This window comes from Leptonychotes weddellii, chromosome 13, assembly GCF_054177405.1.
Source record: "Leptonychotes weddellii isolate Sample4059 chromosome 13, ASM5417740v2, whole genome shotgun sequence".
In the NCBI taxonomy this organism is placed as follows: Eukaryota; Metazoa; Chordata; class Mammalia; order Carnivora; family Phocidae; genus Leptonychotes; species Leptonychotes weddellii.
In genome coordinates this window covers 19,005,005-19,028,242 of record NC_138381.1, presented here as the reverse complement: position 1 = coordinate 19,028,242, position 23,238 = coordinate 19,005,005, and the positions used below count along the sequence as shown (strand labels likewise).

At 38.4% G+C, this 23,238-nt stretch overlaps 1 protein-coding gene across 1 annotated transcript in view; it reads right to left on the bottom strand.

The window, feature by feature from the left end:
• Positions 1-23,238, bottom strand: part of MBD2 (methyl-CpG binding domain protein 2) — a 66,397-nt gene that overhangs the window by 5,307 nt on the left and 37,852 nt on the right. The window contains exons 4-5 of the mRNA XM_081801192.1: positions 5,139-5,229; positions 3,380-3,560 (exon numbers count right to left, since the gene is read on the bottom strand). Of these exons, the coding sequence (XP_081657318.1) occupies positions 3,380-3,560; positions 5,139-5,229 (272 nt within the window). The remainder of the gene's footprint in view (positions 1-3,379; positions 3,561-5,138; positions 5,230-23,238) is intronic.

The following is a 23,238-nucleotide window of genomic DNA, read 5'->3' as shown; positions in this document are numbered from 1 at the left end:
TTTCCTAGATTCCAGCTGATCTATCTCATGAGACTATATCCAAGGTGAGAAGCTAACATAAGTTGTATAGCCACAAAAACTTTCCATGTCTTTACCAAAGTCCAAAAACAGCACAAGGAGTTAAAAGGTATAGGGCTTCCACTCTTTAACTGAATTTTCACAAAGAGGGGGGCTGTCACGGAGTAGTCTGGCCTCTGTCATATTAAAAGAACCTAGAGATGAACATATTTTCATGTAGCTGGACCAGGGTCAAGCACACATTGTTTATTTCTTACATAGCTAGTCTTGCCTCTGGCCTCATGACTCAAGGTTTATGACAAATGGCATATCAGTCTCATGAGCAATCTCACTCCTGATAAGAGAGTATGAGAATCTGCACAAGTGCCCTAGAGTAATCCCGTTAGGAAAAAAGTAGAGCAAATGGTGCTTTTGGCTGGAGAGGCATGTCCTAAAACTCTAAAGTTTGCCTTGATTCTCTTTTGTCTTGAGTATTACTTCCCATACTTATGGAACCTGAAATTAAAGCATTTGCCCATCGGGGCAGGCAGAATTCTAACATAGTCCCTGGCCCTGGATAGACTCCTGTATAATTCCCTCCCCTCAAGAGCAGGCAGAACTTGTGAATGGGCTGGGAGGTCCCTCCATGACAAGGTTACTGATCAATGGACCTTGAGTTAATCAAAAGAGATTACCCCAGAGACCCTGACCTAATAAGAAAAACTCTTAAAAGGGGCTATGTCCTTCCTGAAAGATGTTGGAGAGGGAATGTAGAGGGGACTTCAGGGCAAAGAACTGCTATCCGCCTCTAAAGGCCGGGAACCGCCCTATCCCACATCCAGCAAGATACCCAGAGGCCCCAGTCCTACAACTAAAAGGAAACGAATTCTGCAACAATCAAAAGAGCTTTAAAGAGGACCCTATGCTCCAGAAGGGAATGCAGTCCAACCGACACTTTGGTTTCAGCCTTGTAAGACCCTGGGAAAAGAATCCGGTGGTGTCTGGCCCAAGCTTCTGGCCTATGGAACTGTGAGTGGTTGGGTGTTGCTTTAGGCTGTTAAGTTTGTGAGAACTTGTTACCTGTATTAAAAAACGAATATAGGGGCACCTGGGTGGCTCAGATGGACTCTTAATTTCAGCTCAGGTCTTGATCTTGGGTTGTGAGATTGAGCCCCACCTCTGGCTCCCAGCTCAGCAGGGAGTCTGCTCGGGATTCTCTCCCTCACCCTCTACCCCTCCCATTTGCTTGTGCATGCACAAGTGTGTGTGCACGCTTTCTCTCTCTCTCCAAAATAAATAAATCTAAAAAACAAAAACAAATACAGGGGATGCCTATGTGGCTCAGTCTGTTAAGAGCCTGACTCCCATCTCAGCTCAGATCTTGATCTCAGGGTCATGAGTCCAAGCCCTGCCTTGGGCTCCATGCTGGGCATGGAGACTACTTTAAAATACCCCAAATACATCCATGGATGAAAATATTATCAAATATGCTGAAAAATATATATACTTAATATTGAGATCTTTAGTTAAAGGTTTAATATAAACAGAATATTGGCTGCACAATTACAGAAAGAGTAACAATTCCATTTGCAGTGATTTTTATTTTGAACCTGCACTAATTCAACAAGAAATGTTGGCTTAATAATTTCTGTTATGACAATTAAATCAAACGGACAATTTGTTAAACAAGTTTACCCTAAAAGGAAATCATGCAGATCTGGCTTTGAGATATTTTCCCCTACTATCAAAAGATCTGCTGTTGAAGCCATCAGCATTCCCATGACATCACTCAGAGGCCCTCAGTCAACACCCACGATGACCTGGCAGACCCCTGCTGATTAACTGGGTATCCATTCCAAGACAGGTAAGAACTTGTCTCCGGAGGAATATCCTTCCTCAAGGGTAAGAATAAGCCAAAGAGCAAGCTGATTCCTCCCCTTGATTTTACATTTTTTCCTTAAAAATAAAGCTGATCATAAATTCCATATAATCAATACACATGAATACAACTTTGAGCCATGTTACATCTTTGCGAAAGGAACTACTTTAAAACCCAGGAAGGGCTTTCCAATTACAAACCTAGCTAGACTCATTCATTTAAAAACATTTTCATGCCAACTTTTTATGGATTTAGAAAAAAAATACAAATATAAAACATATTTTAAAATTATATGATTCAAAAGTGCCACCTGCTGGTTTTGTCTAGGAATAATACTCCACTAAAACCTGATTTAACATTCAAGGGTAGAAATAGTGAAGTATACACCCTGTCCTATTTTTAAAGAAAATACAATACACTACAGTCTCATTATAAGGTAATGATACTCAAGTTCATTAATCCCATATAAGAATTTCTTTCTGGTCTTAATATCTGAAATAGTTTGCTTCTTTCGAGCAATGGTTTGCTTATATTTTTCTAGGCATTATCAATCTGAGTTGTATGTTGTCTTTTCACTATTTGCTGCTAAAAACCAAATTTGTGGCCCAGTCTTAGAAAGCAAAAGATGTTAAGAGATGTAGCTTGTGTCCTCTCCTTACTCCTGACTCTGCTTTCTTGCTTTATGCTTTACCCTTTGCTTGATCTTTGCTATTTGCTTCTCATCTGGCTCGTGTGTGTGTATGTGTGTGTGTGTGTGTGTCTTTGAAGCCACCTTAAATCTTTACTTAAAACAAGATGAAGCAGAGATAAATAAATCTCTAAACTGAGCTTAAGAGAGTAAACATAATCGAGATAAGCAAACTGAACTCTAAAAACACCACCCAGCTTAAAACAGCATGGTTGTGATCTGCTTTAAAGAGAGACTGGTTTGCAGACAAACCAATGCAGGAAGAAGTCACAAAAGGCATCACTGAATGAAAGGGATTCTTTAGAGCAGAAAGGCATAACTCCAAAGCCTAAAGACACTCAGTAACAATGTGGACAGAGTACAACTGATGGGTCCCTCGGATACGACCGTGATACCTCCACCTTTTTCCAAGCATGTATCTGTTTTATTTTTTTTTTTTAAGATTTTATTTATGTATTTGACAGAGAGAGACACAGCGAGAGAGGGAACACAAGCAGGGGAGTGGGAGAGGGAGAAGCAGGCTTCCTGACCAAGCAGGGATCCCGATGTGGGGCTTGATCCCAGCACCCTGGGATCATGACCTGAGCCGAAGGCAGACGCTCAACGACTGAGCCACCCAGGCGCCCCGCATGTATCTGTTTTAAATGTTCTATATCACCTTCCGTTAATTTCACAAAAGATCTGTAAAAAAAAAAAAAAAGTGTAACTTACTGACTGATGCGTCACTTACTAGATGTGGCACAGAAAGGAAGAGGCATTATACAACGTATCCGATGGAATGAACAGGTTTTTGAAGTTCTGTTTAACCGCCTTACCTAATGTCTTCGTCTGTGACAATGAAAGCCTTGCAGAGGGGTTGAGAGGTGTTCAGCCAAACAGCTGGGTTCTTTTCCACAGCGGCCGAGGAAACCTGTCCTGTGATTGGTGCAGAGCTTGTGTGCAGAGCGCTGGCAACAGCAGATAAGAGGGTCTCGTCATTACTACCTGGACCAACTCCTGCAAGTAGAAATACACACCAGCTAAATTTTAGGAAATTTCAGGATGGGCTGAGCAAATCTTATGTAACCTAAAACAACTGATATTTTTATGTTTGTTTGGGATCATATATTTAAAACTGACACAAGCCAAAGAAGTAAAGGATAATATCGGATCTACTTCATAGTTATTCTATACATAGTTACTCTATATAAAGAATTAACATTAAAAGAAATAGTTACAAGGGGCGCCTGGCTGGCGCAGTCATTTAAGCATCTGGCTCTTAGTTTCGGCTCAGGTGACGATCTCAGGGTCGTGGGATGGTGCCCCATATGGGCTCGGAGAGCCCGGCACAGAGACCGCTTCACTCTCTCTCCCTCTGCCCCTCCCCCCGCCAAAGAAAAAAATAGTAACAAAATGGCTGAGCATTTTAATAAAACTTTAACACAACTTCAAAATACATTTTCCAAGGTACGAAACTTTTTTAAAGTTGGCTACATCTCCTCAAGCAAGGTCAATTACTTTAATGATCTAAATGCGTTCTAAAGTCACATTATACCCAAGTTTCCCTATTAATGGATCCCCGGAGTCCCAGCATAGTTTCTCTTGTAGGTTTTAACATTAATTTCTAGCAATATCTCAACACTTTTCTTTGTTTTGGGACTTCAAAGGAAAAGCCGATGCAGGTATGCTCTACCTGCAGCTTTCACATCTTTTTCAAATACAAAACAAAAATCCAAGTTAATAGAATTAATAATGGCACACCTTGACTACTTGTAGGAGACTGGCAACATGACCACATTTAAATGCATTGCTTAAAGTCCTAAAGTTACTAAACCAGTTAAAGCAATACTTCTCAAGAACGCAGAGGGATGACACAATGTTCTAACCATGAAGGAGAATTTTTGAGCAATCCACACTATCAACATTTAGAAGCTGAAGTTCTAATGCTTGAGAAACAATGCTGCTCTGGAATTGGAATTAACATGTGACATGACAGGCACCCTAGGTAACTGAGTTCTACACCCCAGACCCCACTTGCTACTGTTACTGGACCAAGGTGCACCTGTTCCCACAGCTACAGGCCACAGCAGTTTGTGCAGGGAGAGGCAAAAGAGTTGCTGGCTGTCCTTTCGCTAAGACGAACAGTGAAAGAGCATGTGCTCAAGCCAGACGCTGCTCTGAGCGGGGAGCTTGAGAAACTCTGCCACTCAGCTGCACCACTCAGCTGCATGTGGTTCTAAAAGCAGCACACGGGTTAATTTATATGATGAACCCAACCTAAAGCCAAAATTTTTAAACAGAAAAAAACCTGAAACATCCCTACAACACACAAGCTTTTCAGATACGTTTTCCCTGGGTTTATTAAAACACAAAAGGGGCATCATCCACCATTCAGAAAAAAATCTGAAACATCCCTACAACACACAAGCTTTTCAGATACGTTTTCCCTGGGTTTATTAAAACACAAAAGGGACATCATCCAGCAAGGCATACGATCCCCCAAAGTAAAGACCCTGTCTTCATCATTTCTGACTCCACAGCATCTAACACAGAGCCTGGCACACAGGGTACTGCTCAACTGGATTTGGATAATACCTTGAAGACCTTTAGGTAGTTCCATGGTTTTTATAATTTGTTCTGTTACATCTGATGCACTAAGTCCTTGTAGCCTCTTCTCCCAGAAAAGCTGTAAGGCAAAACATCACTGTTAATATACATACTTGGAACAAGAAAGTAGCGCATCGATGCTGCTGAATGAAATTGAAATCATTTCAATAGTCTCCTAATTTCTCCATTTTTTTCCTTACAGATACTAAATGACACTCCAAATATGAATTATTTCAACACATCGTAATTCTTTCAAATGATATTAATCAAAAAATGTTTTCTTATTTTATGCAATCTACTCAATTGTTCCAGTACTACAGATTTTTATATGCCATATACTACTACACAGAATACTTAAGGTATCTCCCAAAGAATATAACTTGAATTTTTAAATATTCATTTGGTATGAAAATTTAATGTTAAAATTTATCAGGGAAAAGAAAACAAATTATATTATGTAATATCCCTTTATCCAATATCATTAGGGAAAGAGCTTCTCCACCTGTGTGATTTTTCCACACTACTGAAGGTTAGTCCTTTGGCATACTTTTAAGGGGTAAAGAGCCAGTTTTAATGGAAACGTTTCTAAAATGTTTTGCATACTTCCTTGTTCTTTAAAAAGGGTGTCCCGTTCATGGGCGACTTTCCCCCTATGGTGCAGAGCCCAGGTCACCTTAGTCACTCAGCGGCCCTACATCCCCATTCTGGGCATGAGCAGGTACACTGAAGGCTCCTCATACTCCATGGGGCCACTGGAGGAATGCAAGTGCTTAGTCAAACACTAAATGGTCCAACACAGTTCTGCTGTTTGCTCTTATATCCTTTCTGTACTTCATTTTCTCTCCTAGTTAACTATTAACATCTCAATAATGTCATTCATCTGTTCCACATGTATTTACTGAGCTCCAACTAGGAGCTGCCCTGTGGATGCAGCACTAGATGAGATATACTGTGTCTTTGTCTTCAAGCCGTATCTCTTTTTTAGGCTCTCTCTTATGTACTGCAGCCCAAAAAAACAGATAGAGGAATTCCTTAGGACTCTGTATATCTGTCTTTAATCCTGGATACCTGGGGCCTGTCACAAGTAGGTACTGAAAAAAATACTGAATGCCTGAATATGGGAGTAACAGGACTCAGAGTGAGGATCTTGAGGGACACACAAACCCAAGCTGAAACCCCAGCTCTAGATGTCTAAACCTTCAATTGCCTCTTCTGTAAAATGTGACAGCAATGAGGACCACATAAGATTAATGTGGAGTCTAATAAAGCAATATATGTAAAGCACCTGTCATGGAGGAGGCACAAGGTTTACATATTTACTTTTAGCAAATTTTGACCACTCTGAAGGCTTATATTCTGACTTCTAGATATATGAAAAGTACCAGGTAATTGCCCTCCAGACAAATGCAAGATACAATAAAATCTCTTTATGGCAGAAGAGTAATATGTTGGATCTCTAATAACTCCCATGCTAGCACCAAGAGTAACCTGCAATAGAATGCTTCACTCTCTTTTGAAGACCTTTGGTATATGGTAACAACCCCTTACATCTCCCTATAAATTATGTCATCAGCAGAATATGTGGTCAACATATATGAGGACATGAATACATTAATCATCATGGGTGAAAAATAGTAAGGTGAAGGTAATAGTTGATAAATGTGATAAATGTCCCAAGAAACCCCACCTGCTATTTCCTTTTTGTGGCAAATGGTATCACCTATGCATTGATTATCACACCAAGGAAAAAAACAAGGAAAACAAATGCCAGTTAATTCCTAATGAAAAAGGAAAAAGTATCCAGAAGAATCAGTGAGTATGAGATTAGTAAGTGCTTTTATAATAAAATTATAACTTAATTTGCAAAATAAATCAACACTACCAAAAGACAAAGTATAGAAGTTATGTACAGATATTACTAGTTACTAATATTTTACATAAAATTCCAATTCTAGATATCAGAAGTTCAATTTTTTACATTCTATAATTTTTCACTCTCAATTTTTAAATTCCTATTAATTCAAAGGAAAATGATACAAAATTTAGAAAGGAAAATTTTGCAAAATAAACCTTGGACTGAGAAACGAGTGTACGGCTCTAGATTACAAGTCCTGGTGTCATCACATGCCATCTGACAACCCTCAACTAAGTCTGAAGTTGAATCAGGTATGCGCCCATGACTTCTCTATAAATGAAATGCTTCTGCCATGAAAATGGAGATACATGGATTTACGTGTGTGTATGTTGAATGTGTATTTCTACCCCCACTCACGCTCCCCAGAGGAGATGGGGGATGTGGGAAAGGCCAGAGAAGGAAGAAAAGGCTAGTCTGATCAAAGATGACGCATGGTCAGGTCACTAGCGCTCTCCATCCTTCCCACCACTCATTCAACACTGATCAGCTCACCCAATTTTCATGAGAACTGAAAGTCTTCATGAGATAAATGTCTGTTTACAAATCCATATGTTCCTAACTCACCTTCCCTACATTCATCTTCTCAGGCCCCACCTGTTTTGTTTGTTTGGGGGCCAGGGGCTTCTTTGCATTTTAAAATACTTTTTAAATTGACATAGGCATTATGCCAAGTGAAAGAAGCTGGTCTTTTACATACTGTATGATTCCATTTATATGATATTCTGAGGAAGAAAAAAACTATAAGGATAGTTGCCAGGGATTAGGGGTGGAGGGAGAGTCTGACTACAAAGGGTCAGCACAAGGGAATTCTTTGGGGTACTACAATTGTTCTCTGTTTTTTAATAAATACGAACTTTATCCAGCTGCTACAATCACCATTTTCTTTATTTTCCAAGCCAGTTCCTCAAGGAATGACCCATATGCACTGACTCCATCCCCCAGGCCCATATCGACTTGATTACCGCATCCCTTTCCTCATAAATTTTCACCAAATTTACCCTAGGAGGCAGTCAGCTCCTCTCACCAAATTCAATGACCTTTTCTCTTTATCTCTGATCATTTTATAACCCTGCATGCTGTGGAGAGGTACAGGGAGGGGAGAAGTCTTCCTCTGCCTAAATTTAAACTTTCCTGATCTGCTCATTTATGAATTCCATGTTTTTACTAGGTGACAAATTGTGGCCATCTGGAGTTCTTTTACATTACTTCTCCAGCCATTAAAAGTCTAAAGACAAAAAAAAAAAAAGAAAGAAAAAGATAAGATGAGTTTTCCCTAAATTTGTAAGGAGTCTCCCTCTACCATAGCTATCCAGTCTCTTCCATCACACCTTCAGAAGCACTACGGCTTTCATAAATCCTAACCTACCCACTGAAAATCTGATTTCACCTGCGAAATCCAATGATATTCTCAGCGTAACCCTGCTGCCTGGTGTGAGGCCAAATAATCAATGTAACACTTTTAAGGAGCAGCGATTTAATATTTGGAGAAAATCCCAAAATGTGCTATCACCCTCAGTTATTCTATTTCTTTCTAATCCCCACTAATTAGACCCTCCAGGTGCCTCTAATACCTTGTTGTTGATTTTTTTGTCACCCTCTAGCACACAAGAAAATTGGATAGCTCCAATTTTGGAGCATCACATTATATTGCCAAAAATCTGAGCAATGCCTTATCCAGTTGACTAGCTGATGGAGAAGCAGAAGCTGGGATTAAAGGTCATCCAAAACCACAACAGTGTCTAAAATATTAGTGACGAGGTGGCACGGCCCTGGAGGAACCACCTTACTGGACACTGGAGTTCATCTCCACACCTTTGCTCCTCACATGGATGTAGGAAGTACCTGTATGCCATCAGTAGAAGCAAGGATGCGTGTACTTCATCTATCTCAGAGTCCCCGGGGACAAAGGATACTGTGTTATGAAAGCTGCTTCTTTAGTGAGATGATCAATCTGTTTTCTGAAAATAAAACCAACCCAGATACAACTATAGTAGCATTTTCTTCTCTTAATTGCTATGGATTTAACTGGGACTTTGGGGGTTTGTTCAACTTGTCTTCCAGAGGATATCCAAAGAAGAGTATGAGGAAGAAACAGGGATTGCAAAGCAACTGCTCACAACCACACATCCCTGTTTTGATGCACTGGGAACCTGGGATAGTTATGTTGATTAGTACTGTCCTCCAACACCCCAGGCTTGATAATATGTACCATGAAGGAATTTGTGCTCTTCTGTGGAAGTCAGAACAAGACGGTTTACTGGAAAAAAGTAATTAGAGGATCGATCCAAATTCAATAAATATTCTTTTAGTGCCCATTATATGTGAAGTATTTTGCTAGGCACTGGGGATAGTTACTAGGATAACGCAATCGCTGCCCTCTTGGAGCTTACTGTTTGGTGGGAACTAGGAAAACGCTACAAGGTAGACTATGACAACCACAACAGTGAAGATACAAAATTAACTTCAATTTGGGAGAATCTGGGAAGGCTTTCAGGAAGACGCAGCTCTTGAAAAAAAATGTGTAAGAATTCTACAAAGCAGCAAAGACTACTGCAAGCCAAGGAAATCGCTTAAGCAGGCAAGGAGGGGGGACAGAGAGTACTGGTCAGAATTTCTAAGTGTTCCCATGCAGAGGAATAACCACAGTGGCTTATTTTAAATGTATACCCCAAGGTCTCAGCCCTAGGGATTCTGTTCAGTAGGTCTGGGTTATGGTGCCAGATTTATTTATTTATTTTACATGTGTCTTAGGTGATTCTGATGCAGGCTCAGGGATCTCAGTTTGAGAAAGACTGGTTTGGTTTGTGTTGAAAGAATGGTAGTGCACACATAGGGCTGGTGTATACTGATCAAGATCTCTGAGTTTTATTCCTGATTACACCAGAAGAGTAAAAAAATATATTATTCTATTCTGTCCTTGCAGAGGACTGAAGGAAGATATTTGCCTTTCTCTTCTTCACTGCAGGAAGGCATGTGTCAAAGTATATTTAAGAGCATACCAAAATGTTTAGGCATAAATAGAGAAAGGGCTGACCCAAAGTTCTGCTGATGCCCAGTCACATTCTCTTGGTGGGAAAGAGGAGGAGGAAGAGGACAACCTACCACTTACCCACCAAGCCCTTTCCAGAGGCCTGGCACTGTGCTCAGTGCTTTATGTACAGAAATCCAGTTAATCTTTCCTACAGCATTTTGAAGAAGACATTATTAGTCCCACGTACAGTCACTTACCAAAGGTTGCATAACTAGTCAGTGGTGCAGCTAGAATTAAAACTCAGGTCAGTGTGATTAAATGGTCCTGATCTTAACAATAACAGTTCTGCAAGAGCATTTACATATTTGGCTCTATGTTAGATCAGAAGGTAACAGGCCTCAGACCCTTCCATTCATGAAATCAAAGGCTGACGAAAGTTCAATAAATGCCAAGAAAATTGTCAAGTTACTCTTAATCCATTTGCCTACTAAGTAATACTGTGTAAGTCGTCAATTGTAGGCAGTTTGTGCTGATGCCTTCCGCCTCCTTGGTCAGAAATAAGAGGCCCAGGCTTGTAATGTTTAGACTAAAGCTAGCATGGAGTTTTAAGATATCAAACCATAATTTGGGGTAGCTTACATGATAAAAACGAAAGAACTGATGTAATATATATTCTCTGCAAATTAGCTTTCTTAGAATTAATTGCAAATATCGACCCCATTGAACATCAAATTTTTATTTGGTGGATGGAAATTGAAGTCTGAGACCCCCTAATCCAAGAAAATGCTTTCAGATGAGTCCCACTAACAGTAGACATTTCATGAAACAGGAGAGGGGGAGTGATTTACTGAGCATATAAAACTGAAGACTTTTGAATTTTTTCTATAAAAATACTGTTTTAGGTTAATTATATTAGTATCTATTTCTCATGAAACATTAAAAAGCATGTACATCAAATATACCAGTATTATTTTCATCCACCCTTGTATTTAATTTGAAAAGCACTGATGTATCTGTGTAGTGTTCAAAAAAAATTCACTGATGAAGAGAAATTGACCTATTTATACTCATAACATCAACTTGACAGTCAACTTTCAAGGGTAGGAAGGGTTGGAAGGTTTAACTTCTGAGTAGCAGAGTGACTGGCAGTGGGCTTGAGTTCAAATCCTTGCTTTGTCACTTAATAATTTTATAAGTTAAACAACTTAACCTGTCTCGATGTCAGTTTCCAACTCTATGGAAAGGGACAATAAAAGCAACCTCAAAGAGTTATAGAAACTAAATGAGGAGGTTTTACAAACACTTGAACATGCCCAGTACAGAACAAGTATCATTTTACTACATTTTTCAGCACACTGATCATACAATAGCATTCAATAATTAATTGATCACCTTATTAAAATTAACAAATATAAACAAATCAACAAATAATCAACTCTGAAAGGTGAGTATTCATACATGAAGACTGAGCACATGCATTTGAATCTGCCCTCCCAGATTTTCAGCTGGGGTTTTCTTTCTTTCTTTCTTTTTAAAGATTTTATTTATGTATTTGACAGAGAGAGACACAGCAAGAGAGAGAACACAAGCAGGGGGAGTGGGAGAGGGAGAAGCAGGCTTCCTGCAGAGCAGGGAGCCCGATGCGGGGCTCGATCCCAGGACCCTGGGACCATGACCTGAGCCGAAGGCAGACGCTCAACGACTGAACCACCCAGGCGCCCCTGGGGTTTTCTTTCTACAAATATCTTAAAACTCCTTTTCCTCTTCTCATCCAAAGCCAGACAGCCTCTCACCTAGACCAAAGTTGGTTGGGAGAACTCTGGTGAGCAGGACCAGCCACATAATTTGCAAGACCCAGTGAAATGAAAATGAAAACGTGAGGTCCCTGTTCAAAAAGTATTAAGAATTTCACGATAGCAACAGTAAGCATTCCACCAGGCATGCGCCCTTCTAAGCACAGGGCCTGTGCACCTGCATGCCCATGACATCCCCGAAGGTGGGAAACAGTGTAGGGGGAGAGGAGAAACTAGGAGGGAAAGGAGGCCCCTGTGCCACGCAGTAGGACGTAGAAAAATGCCGTGATATAATCTCATTCTGTGAACTTCATAAAAGAGGATGACAGAAAATAGTTCTGGCTGGACCTTCCCATAACTCCCTGTTAAAATAAGGCAAGGATTTCTCATCCCTCCTGCACACTGCTCATTTGGAGGACTGTGAAAGGATCACTGTCAAGGCTCTCCACAGTTGAGTAGTATGAGTGAGGAAGGAGGGAACCCAGGGAATGAGGAAACCACAATGGGGACTAACGGTGGGAAGTCCAGAGAAGGATCAGAATTTTGTTCTATTTAAAGTCCAGCGGATAACATGGGCAGCTTTTAATTAAGATTTCCTGAAACTGTAATTTTCTTGTTATTTTTACTCCATCTATTTCCATGTTGTGATGATAGTAAAGCCCTTAGAAAAACCTCAAAAGGGCTCTGAGCTTATTTCAAGAACAGAAGGTAGGAGAGAATCAGGGAACACAAACAAACTACATTTCTGTTCTGCAGTGAAGCAGGAAGAGAAAAACAAAAACAAAACAAACAAACAAAAAAACAAACTCGAACCAGGAACAATGGCTTCAAGAAGTTTCCCAATCTTGGCATCATTAACATTTTGGGTTGGATAACTCTTTGTTGTGGATATTTAACAGCATCCCTGGCCTATACCTACTATTTACCATTAGCACTACTCCAGTTGTGACAACCAAAAATGGCTCTACACATTGCCAAATTTCCCTGGGTATATGGGGAAAGACGGTACAAAATCAGGTCTGGTTGAGAACCGCTGATTCAGAGAAAGACAAAGAGGACAGGCAGGAGGTTTACAATGCTAGGGGCCCAAATCTCATTGCTGAAACACAAAGAAGAGCCAGCCGCTGGTAGATGCCATGACTGCAGCCAGGTCCCTTCTCAAGTTTCAAGAGTCTCTATCCCAGCTCCTCACTCCTGGGCCTCGTAAGAACCAAGTAGCTTGGAGCTGGGTGCGCCTTCTGTCACTGCCAGGCAAGGGTGTGAGACAAAGCAAAAGTGGGAGAAATATTTCTTACCTTAAGAGTTGAAATTTAAGGCACTTCCAGATAGAAACATGGTTATAAACTAATTATTTTTTAAATAATTCAGACATACCTAAGATTAAATGGTCTTTTATAGGCTGGTCTGGGATGCTAGAACCATTTATAATATCATTTCTACTGGAAGCCGTAGATTTCAAACAACTGAAACATGACCTTTTATATCCCAACCCGTAAGTTAGAAAGAATCTGTATGTACAGATTTTAGGAGGCGCTCTCTGTTATTCCCAAAGCATCAGAGACCACATGCATGTGCAAATCTGCCACTGACTACTGAGAAAGGCACATCTCCATTCAGAATGATTTTCGGTATTCAAGTATAGGTAGAGCAACAAAATAGAACGCAAGGTTGATCTTGAACATGTTAATTTCCATAAGATCTTAATGTGTAGCTACAGGTAGGGCCTGAGCAATTCTAAACTAAAAGCCCAGAGAAAAAGCATCTCACCAAACTGAGCCACACAAAACTTAAAACTGATTTTAGCCCTCATATATTATTTGAAAATACATCCTCCCTTACCTTTTGAAACTATAATCTCCACTAAAAAAAATAAACTGATTATATAGAAACACACTGAAATTTCAATAATGAAACTAAGTTTATCTAAAACTCCTATATATCTGAACTATTTCTCATTGTTTATTTTAAATACATACCACAAGCTGAACGTTAGCTCCTATGCCAACAAGCTGTTAACAACAGACTGCGCTGACCAGAAAGCCAGGAACTCAAGCCTAAGGGCCCTGCACCTCTTCAAATATCCCTTCCACAACAGACCCACTCAGGGCCATTTACCCTTTCTTTACTTATCTCTTGTCTCAGAGGAGTAAATATCCTGCTGCTTTTCTAAGATTATCTCTACCCTTGGCTCTTGGTCATATCTTCTGCCTCCTCCTGATCTTGCCCCAACAATTTGCCCAACTTCTCCTCCTACATTTTCCATCTTCCCTCTTCCTCTCCTTGGGCTTCTTTCCCTGAAGAGACTAATACACTCCAACATTGATAACCTAAAAAATGACCCTATGCACGCTACTTCTCCCTCAAACAGTTCTATCTTCCTCTTTCTACTAAAAGAGAAACTTTCCCTCTTATGTCCTCACTTTCCATTTATTCTCTTCCTTCTAAACACTACTCTACTCCTATTATTATGTTAACACTGACCTGCCCAAGGTCACAGTAATCTTGTAATTACCAAATCCAGTTCCTGATTCAAGCCCTACCTCACTGTTGAAATCGCATGCTGTCAGACCTATGAAAGTCCGCCTTTTATGATGGTTCTCTGTATGCTTCTATATTTTCTATTACTATTAAGCAACAAATTAAAACTAATGGTAAAAGTCAAAGAAATAAGACTATGAGCATTTTCTTCTAACAAAAACAAATATTTAAAATGCATAAATGTGATATACCTTTTATTTTTTATTTTTTTAAAGATTTTATTTATTTATTTGACAGAGAGAGACACAGCGAGAGAGGGAACACAAGCAGGCGGAGAGGCAGAGGGAGAAGCAGGCTTCCCGCAGAGCAGGGAGTCCGATGTGGGGCTCGATCCCAGGACCCTGGGATCATGACCTGAGCCGAAGGCAGACGCTTAACAACAGAGACACCCGGTGCCCCGTGATATACCTTTTAAAGTGTCTGTTAATAATTTGTAAAATAGAAGAACCAAAAGTCACCTTTAAAATCTCACCATTTTAAGAGTTTTACTCTGCACAGTCTTCATCTCTGTCAAGAGCATGACGTTAGACACGGTGTTGGCACTCAAATGTTTTAGAGATGAATCTGTGGCTAAGTAGAAGGACTACGGAGTAACAGAAAGACGCTGGTTTGGGAGCTGAATGTTTTCGTCCTGACTCAACTATTAAATAGACTTGCTGCCTTACTTACACAAGTCACTTAATCTCTTTGGATGTGTTTTCACCAGGAAAATAGAAATACTAATCACTGTCTTATCCATCTCAGAACGTCATCAAAACACTGATAAAAAAATGAGAAAATTCTTTGAAAATATACAATTTTTATTGAATTTCTCATTTTCTAATGTTAGAATTTCATACATTCAATGAATATTTGATTCACTTTTCTAAGGCCTTTGCTAAATCTAATCAAAGAACAAAGGGCCTTGTCACGTATTTGTAGACTAAAGCAAAACGGAGAAAATGTGCACTTTATATTCACTGACTCATGAAAAGCTAAATATGCAAGACACTGGGTTAGGACTATACAGAGGAATGATGTTTCCTGCCCAGAAGGAATTCACTGTCCCGTTCATAAAGTGCTCTATTTCAAATCAACCCCACGTGATATCTGAGTTGTCTAGTTCTGGTCAGCAAAAACAACTTAACTTAAATACCATGGCCTGCAAACATCAGAGTCAAACCCTAGCTACCTCCTTATTTTGTGAGAGTGGCCCAGGAAGAAAGGGCAAGATCATGACAAGAAAATTACTATGTAAATCAAGGAAAAGCTTGACTCATGTGGCTGTGCAAACTACAGTGAGATCTCTTGTTAAGGCAAAAGATAACAATTTGGGCTAAAGAGGCTGGAAGAATGACACAAACAGCAAAACTCAGAATTGAGGGGGACGGAGGTACAGTACCATCTGCTAGAGCTGCTTGTCTAAAGTTTGTCATGAGCACTATCTAACCTACACAGAGTGGGCGGGCAATACTTGTCAAAATGTTAGGAACAATCTTAAACCACGAAATTTGAAAAATTATGAAATCTACAAATTCCTAGAAAAACATTCTCTAATTTGATATAAGAAGAAATAGAAAATATGAATATTCATCGACATACCTATCAAATAAATTGAACCTAATTTCAAGCTTTCCCATTTAAAAAAAGGGGGGAGAAGATGCCTCACAATTAACTCATCCAAACACACAGAGAAAGTACCAATTTTACACAAACTCTTCCAGGGAGCATAAAAGAAGGATCACCTCCCAGCTTATTGTACAAAGCCAGCAAAACCTCCATACTAAAGATTGAGAAGAAAATTACAAGGAAAGAAAAATGCAAGTCTATCTCTTAGTGAATATAAATGTAAAAAATCCTAAACTACCTAACAGCAAATCTAAACAGCAATAACAATGATAATATCTCACGACCACATTGGGCTTAATCCAAGAATTCAAGGCTTGAGTAACATTCAAAAAAATCAAGCAGTGCAATCCACCACATAAACTAATCACTGTAATTCACTATATTAACAGAATAAAGAATAAAAACCACTTCAGCACTTAACTAGGTAGAGAAAAAGATTTGATAAAATTCAATACCCAGTCATGAAAAATATTCTTAGTAAATGAGGAATAGAAGTGAATTTCATTACCTTAATCTAAAAAAGGTATTTACCCAAAAAAACCTATAGCAAGTATCATATTTAATGGAGAAACATTAAAATTATTCCCTGGTAACATGAATGAGAGAGGGATACCTGTTATCACTCCTATTCAAGACTGTATTGAAGTTCTAGCTAGCAAAACAAGACAAGAAAAAAAAAGGTTGAAGGGTCAGAAGGGAAGAAATAAAACTCTCATCTGCGGGTGACAGGTTTGTTTGTTCATGTATAAAGTTGAAGAGGCTCACTGACTACTTTTAATAAGTGAATTTAGGAAGATAAATGAGTACAATCTACAAAATCAACTTATTTCTACATATTAGCAACAGACAACTAGAAAACAAGAAAAAATTTAATGTAATCACTTAGAGTAGCATCAAAATACATCAAATATCTAGAAATCAATTAAAGATATATAATATCATTAGGCTGAAAACTATAATTTTAATATAATTTTATGTTTTAATGGAGAGATATATAAGATTTGTGAATTGTAAGACTTAACATTGTAAAAATGATAATTCTCCCCCAAATTGTCCTATAGATTACAATCCTAGCAGGTTTTGGAGAAGAGTGGACAAGGTGAGTCCAAAATTTATGTGGAACTGCAAACAGCCAAAACTAACCAAGATAATCTTGAACCAAGAATAACAAAGCTGGAAACGTATACTACCAGATATCAAGACTTTTTATAAAACTATAGTAATGAAGGCAGTGAGGTATTAGGAAAGAAAAGACAAACAGACCAATGAAATAGACCTGAGTGTAGAAACTGATTCACATGTACAAATAGACCAAAAATAGAACTGGGAGCCCAAAATCTGACCTTCCCAAGACTTCCACCCTTTCGTATTTCATTCATGACATACATGACTGCAGAGCAATGACAAAGAACGCTCTTTTCAGCGAATGATGCTGGGCCAAACCTGATTGTGTGCAGGAGGAATGAAGTTATTTCTAATGTGCAGGTTCTCAAAAACTGTACTTCCCACTCTATTTTATGAGAAAGGTACTGGAGGATTAGCTACAATTCAGGGTGTATACTGAGCCAGAGGAAGACAGAAATCCAGGGAAGTCCAGGGCAGAAATACAGCACAGGAAGTCCCTAGAGCCACAACTACCCAGTAGGACTAGAGAACGAATCCAGCCCAAGGGGAGTAGAGGGGGTTCCAGGAAAACAAAAGATGCAATCCCATGGATTTCAGCATAAGAAAAATATTATCGATGGGCCTGAGGCAGAAATATTAAAGCATCAGGAAAGATTAACTATAATTATAAAGAAACCTAGCATACAATTGTTAAGGTTCACAACAACAACAACAAATTATGAAAGCCATTCTGATGATGATGATCCCTACCCATGAATATTTTCAGTCATAATAATGTAAACCCTGACTATTTAACCAAAAACATGATACAATTATGTTGGGAACATGAGAGCAGAGAGAGAGAACTATGTACTCATCTACCATTGTGAGAAGTCAAGAAATAATGTCGAAGTCAAAAACTAACAAAAAATAGCAGAATAAGTATATTATTTAGAAACAGAGGTAATTATAAAGGAAAACAGCCAGAATTAAGAATAAATCCTTCTGGAAATGAGACTAGAAGACATAAAAAGTAGGAAACTACTCTTTTGAAACAAAATTTTTAGTATTTTTTTCTCTATATTCCTATGTTACCTAAATATTAAAATTTTGAAAAATGTCATGGATCTCCCCACATGATAGCTGAAATATTTTTAGATGGACTACAAAAACACATGATGATTAGAGGTTACTATGAATGAATAACCCATGGATTCTTTAATTAAAAAAAAAAAATTTACATCTAACCTCTCAGCTATAACTCTTACCTCCATAAAGACTGACAAATCTTCAAACCAGTTTTCTCGCCCTGGCTCTAACCCATCATCTTTTACTACCTGGAGATCCCATGATTGCTTTAAGGGTACAAATTTTTTAATACTCATATTCATATTTTATTATTAAAAAAAAACTGAGCTACCCCTCAATATTTCCATATTCCTGTCAACGGCATCATTCTCCCAGTTACCTAAATTCTGAGACTCCTTCTCACAGGCATGCCTGACAAGTCAACAAATTTTGTCAACTACTTTATGACTAGCATGAAACAGATCTTATCATTTATGCCCTAATTTCCTATAGTTTCTTCAGTGTTCTCCTAGCCTTAAGTCATTCCTCATACTACATACAATAACCAGATTAAGACCTTTGTCTAGAATGTTCTCCCCATACTTCTCTGCTGTTGAAGACCATATATTCTCTCCTTTGCTTTTTTTTATTGCACTTATCATACCATGATAATTATGTATTTGTCTGTCTCTCTCCCTATTACAGCAGGAGATAAGATCCATGAGATCAGGAGCTGTTGTTTTGTTCACTGCAGTATCCCCACTACTTAGGTAAGTGCACAGGTTGAAGGCTCAGTTAAAGATTTTTTAATTTAAAAAGTTCATTAATTCATAATTCAACAAACACATATTAAGCACTGACATAATGGAGATACTGTGGATAAAGCAATGAATAACTAATACAGTTAGAGCAGAAAAGGAGAAGGGAGAGATGCTAAGGAGGATCTCTAAATCCGGACTTGATAAATCAGAGGTTTTCTGAACAAGTAAAGTGATATCTAAGTTCAGACTTGAGGGAGGAATAGAAAATAGGTAAATATAGGAAAGAAAACAGCATGAAATATGACCAGGGAATGCAAGGGCGGGATGTGGGCAAGGAGTTGGGGGAGGGGATGAATAGCCATTCAAAACTGTAAAAAGTTTCATATGATTCGAGGGTAGAACAAGAAAAGAAAGTGAAGCCAAGGAGATAAGCAAAAGCCAAATTATAAAGTACTTTGGAAGTCACATCAGGTGTTTTGAATTTGTACGTCATATTTAGCAATTCTTTTCCCTAAAATTTAACAGGAATCATTGAAAGGTTTTCAGAAGAATGGCACTATCAGATCTTCATGTCAGATGGAGCTTCTGAATGCAATATGAAGAATGAACTGAAGAGAATAAGACAAGAAGCAGAGAGATGAGATGAAATGACATTTACCTGATTTAGAGATGAAGCAAGGGAGTATTTATGGAGACAAAGTCAATGGGACTTGCTGGCTAATTAGATGTGTGAGGTAAACAATGGGAAGAGTCTAGGATGATGCTCAGGGTTCTGGCTTAGAAGCCAGGTAGACAGTGGTACTTTCACAGAGATAAAGCACATAGAAGGAAGGGCCGGTTTGATAGGATGATTGAGATTATAAGATGAATTAGAAGTGCTGGTAAGACTTCCAAGCAAACAATGTTAGTAAGTGGATTGATAGCTCAGGATAAAGACGTAAATTTGAAAATCATTAACATATAGATGATAACTGAAGCCATGAGAATGAATGAAATCATCCATGCAGGCTTTACATAGAAGAGAATGCACAGTATTCCCTGGGAAACCCCATGATTTTAAAAGATGGATAGAGAAAAAGAAACCTAAGAAGGGGAATGAGAAAAAACAAGAAAGGAAGAAAACCAAGAGTACAGTGTCAGAGATAAAAGAGTATTTCAAAAGCTAGGGGTAGTCACAGTGCCTAATGCTAAAGCAGATCAAGTAGTGCAATTTAAGGACTGAAATTTGTCCATCCAATTTAATAGGGATCATCAGCAATCTCGATGAGAGCCATAAATGGCTGAGCAGGAACAAAAGTGGTATTTCAGAGATATAAAAACTAAGAGATAAGGCAGATATTAAATACACACAATTCCAAGAAGTTTGACTGTAAAAGGAAGAGAAAGAAAACAAATCTTAAAAAGGACACAGAGTAAAATGAATACTTTTTTTAAGATAGGGGAGATTTGTGTATATTTAAAAGCTTTGAGGAAGAAGCCATTTAGAGAGAAGTCGACAGTGAAATGTAGTTAACATAATCCATTGAGTGAGATCTCTGAGAAGGTAGGAGGGAATGCATTTGGGGAGCACAGACGTTGGAATTAGCTTTAGGCCATAAGAAGATATGTTTACATTCAGTTCAGAGGGGTAATAAAAAAGCTACTCCCTTATTCAAAATCCTCTAAACATTTCTCATTTGCAAAGTTAAACACAAATGCTTTAGTTTGTTCAACTACATGAGTATTCAAATAAATGCAAATTTACAATGAAATACCATTTTTATATATTGAGTTACCAACAAGAAAAAGTACTGATAATACTCAATGGTAATGAAGGTAAGCTAAAATTGGAATGCACATAACTTATACACAGACTTTTAAATTGGTGCAACCCTTTGGCAATCAATTTGCCAGTATGTATCAGAAATCATATATACTCACACTAATGGTATTTCTGGGAATCTAGTCATGAAACAATGTAAAATATAGGAAAGAATTTATATATATAAAGATACTGGAGTACTCCCTATAATAGTGAAAAATTGGGAATAACTCTACGGAAATGGTCAAGTAAATCATATGCTAGCATAACACACAGTTGTTGGAGCAATATAAATTAATTATAAAATCATAGCACATAAATTATATAAAACATGGATAACATGTATATAATATAATGGTATGTATACATCTTAAAGTATGTATATATATGTATATATACTATGATCATCAAAAGATGATCAAAGATACTATCAAAAGATGCATTAAAACACTGAAAGAATAGGGGCACCTGGGTGGCTCAGTCAGTTGGGCATCTGCCCTCAGCTCTGGACATGATCCCAGGGTCCTGGGATCGAGCCCTGCATCAAGCTCCCTGCTCAGTGCGGAATCTGCTTCTCCCTCTCCCTTCCTCCCACTCATGCTCTCTCTAATAAATAAAATATTTTTTAAAAATATTGAAAGAATATTTAAAAAACCTAAAATACTATTGTAATTGCATTATAAAAAAGGAATGATGAGAAATTTTTTCTTTTGTCTATCCCAAATTTCTTTCTTTTATAAATATAGCAAATAATAACATGTTTAAAATTGTAAAGATTGACATTTAAGGAAACCCGTTCCAACATTCTCAACTCCCACTACTTCCCATGAAAACCCTGATATCCAAACAACTTATCTTCTCATTCCTTGCCCATTCCCATTATAAGAGCTTTGTTAACACTATTCTCCCTAATTGGAATGTCCTCGCCCTCCCATCTGCTTTTCTAAATCCCACTCAATCTGCAAAGTCCAGCATATGTCCTGTATCTTTTCCAAAGATTTCCCCAACCCTCCTAGCCACAGGAAAATCACCCTTCTGAACACCTATAGCACGTGTCTGTACTATTCATTTGACCCCTTGTACATCTTTCCTACATCACCCAGAATAATGCTTTTAGGTAGTACAGGACAACAATCATCTATATCCTCTGCCCAGGTAGCCAATTTTTCTATCTAGAGAAAAGGAATATAGTATCTTCCATGGAACTCTGTGCTTTAGCTTGTCTATTTCTCAATCATAAAAACATTAATATAAGACTATACTAGAAGTAACCTTCTGAGGTTAGGAAGAAGTAAATGTTATTAGAATGTCTAGAATGAAGAGTAATTTTATGGGTTATAATAACTAAATACTGAAATATTTTACAAACTTTTAACATGCAATGTCTTTAGAGTGCGCATATTTTTAAAATTTAACTTCATCTTAAAAGTTTCTTCTAACATATTTAAAAATATTCACTCTTGGTTACTATAAAAAAGACAAGGGATATTAAGTGCTAGCAGGGATGTGGAGAAAAGGGAACCCTCGTGCACTGTTGGTAGGAATGTAAATTGGTACAGCTGCTACGGAAAACAGTGTGGGGGTTTCTCAAGAAATTAAAAGTAGAACTCTCATTTGATCCAGCAATCCCACTTCTGAGTACATATCCAAAGGAAATGAAATTACTGCCTTGAAGAGGTGTCTACAACACCGTGTCATAGTAATATTATTCACAATAGCCAAGACATGGAAACAACCTAAGTGTCCAACAACAGATGAATGGTTAAAGAAATATTATCAGCCATAAAAAGGAAGGAAATCCTGCCATTTATAACAACATGGATGAACGCTGAGGCATTATGCTAAGTGAAATAAGTCAGAGGGGAAAAGTACAAATACTATATGATCTTACTTACATGTGGAATCTAAAAAAGCTGAACTCATAGAAACAAAGAGAAGACTCATGGTGGCCAGGGGTAGGGGTGGATGGAGAGGTGAGGTCAAAGGGTATAAACTTCCAGTCATAAGATGAATAAGTTCTGGGTACCTAATGTACAGCATAGTGAATGTAGATAACAATACTGTATTGTATACTTGAAAGTTGCTAAGAGAGATCTTTTTTTTTAAGATTTTATTTATTTGACAGAGAGAGACACAGCAAGAGAGGGAACACAAGCAGGGGGAGTGGGAGAGGGAGAAGCAGGCTCCCCGCGGAGCAGGGAGCCGGATGCGGGGCTCGATCCCAGGACCCTGGGATCATGACCTGAGCCGAAGGCAGACGCTTAATGACTGAGCCACCCAGGCGCCCCAACTAAGAGAGATCTTAACTATTCTCACCACCACAACAAAAAAATGGCAATTGTGTGAAGTGATGGCCGTGTTACCTAACCTTATTGCGGTTATCATTTTGCAACGTATATGTGTATCAAATCATCATCACACTGTAGACCTCCAACTTACACGTTATATGTCAATTATAACTCAGTAAAGCTGGGAAAAAATCATTCTAAAAAAAAAGGCTGACTTTTTGAAGAGAGTAAAGTTTTTTTT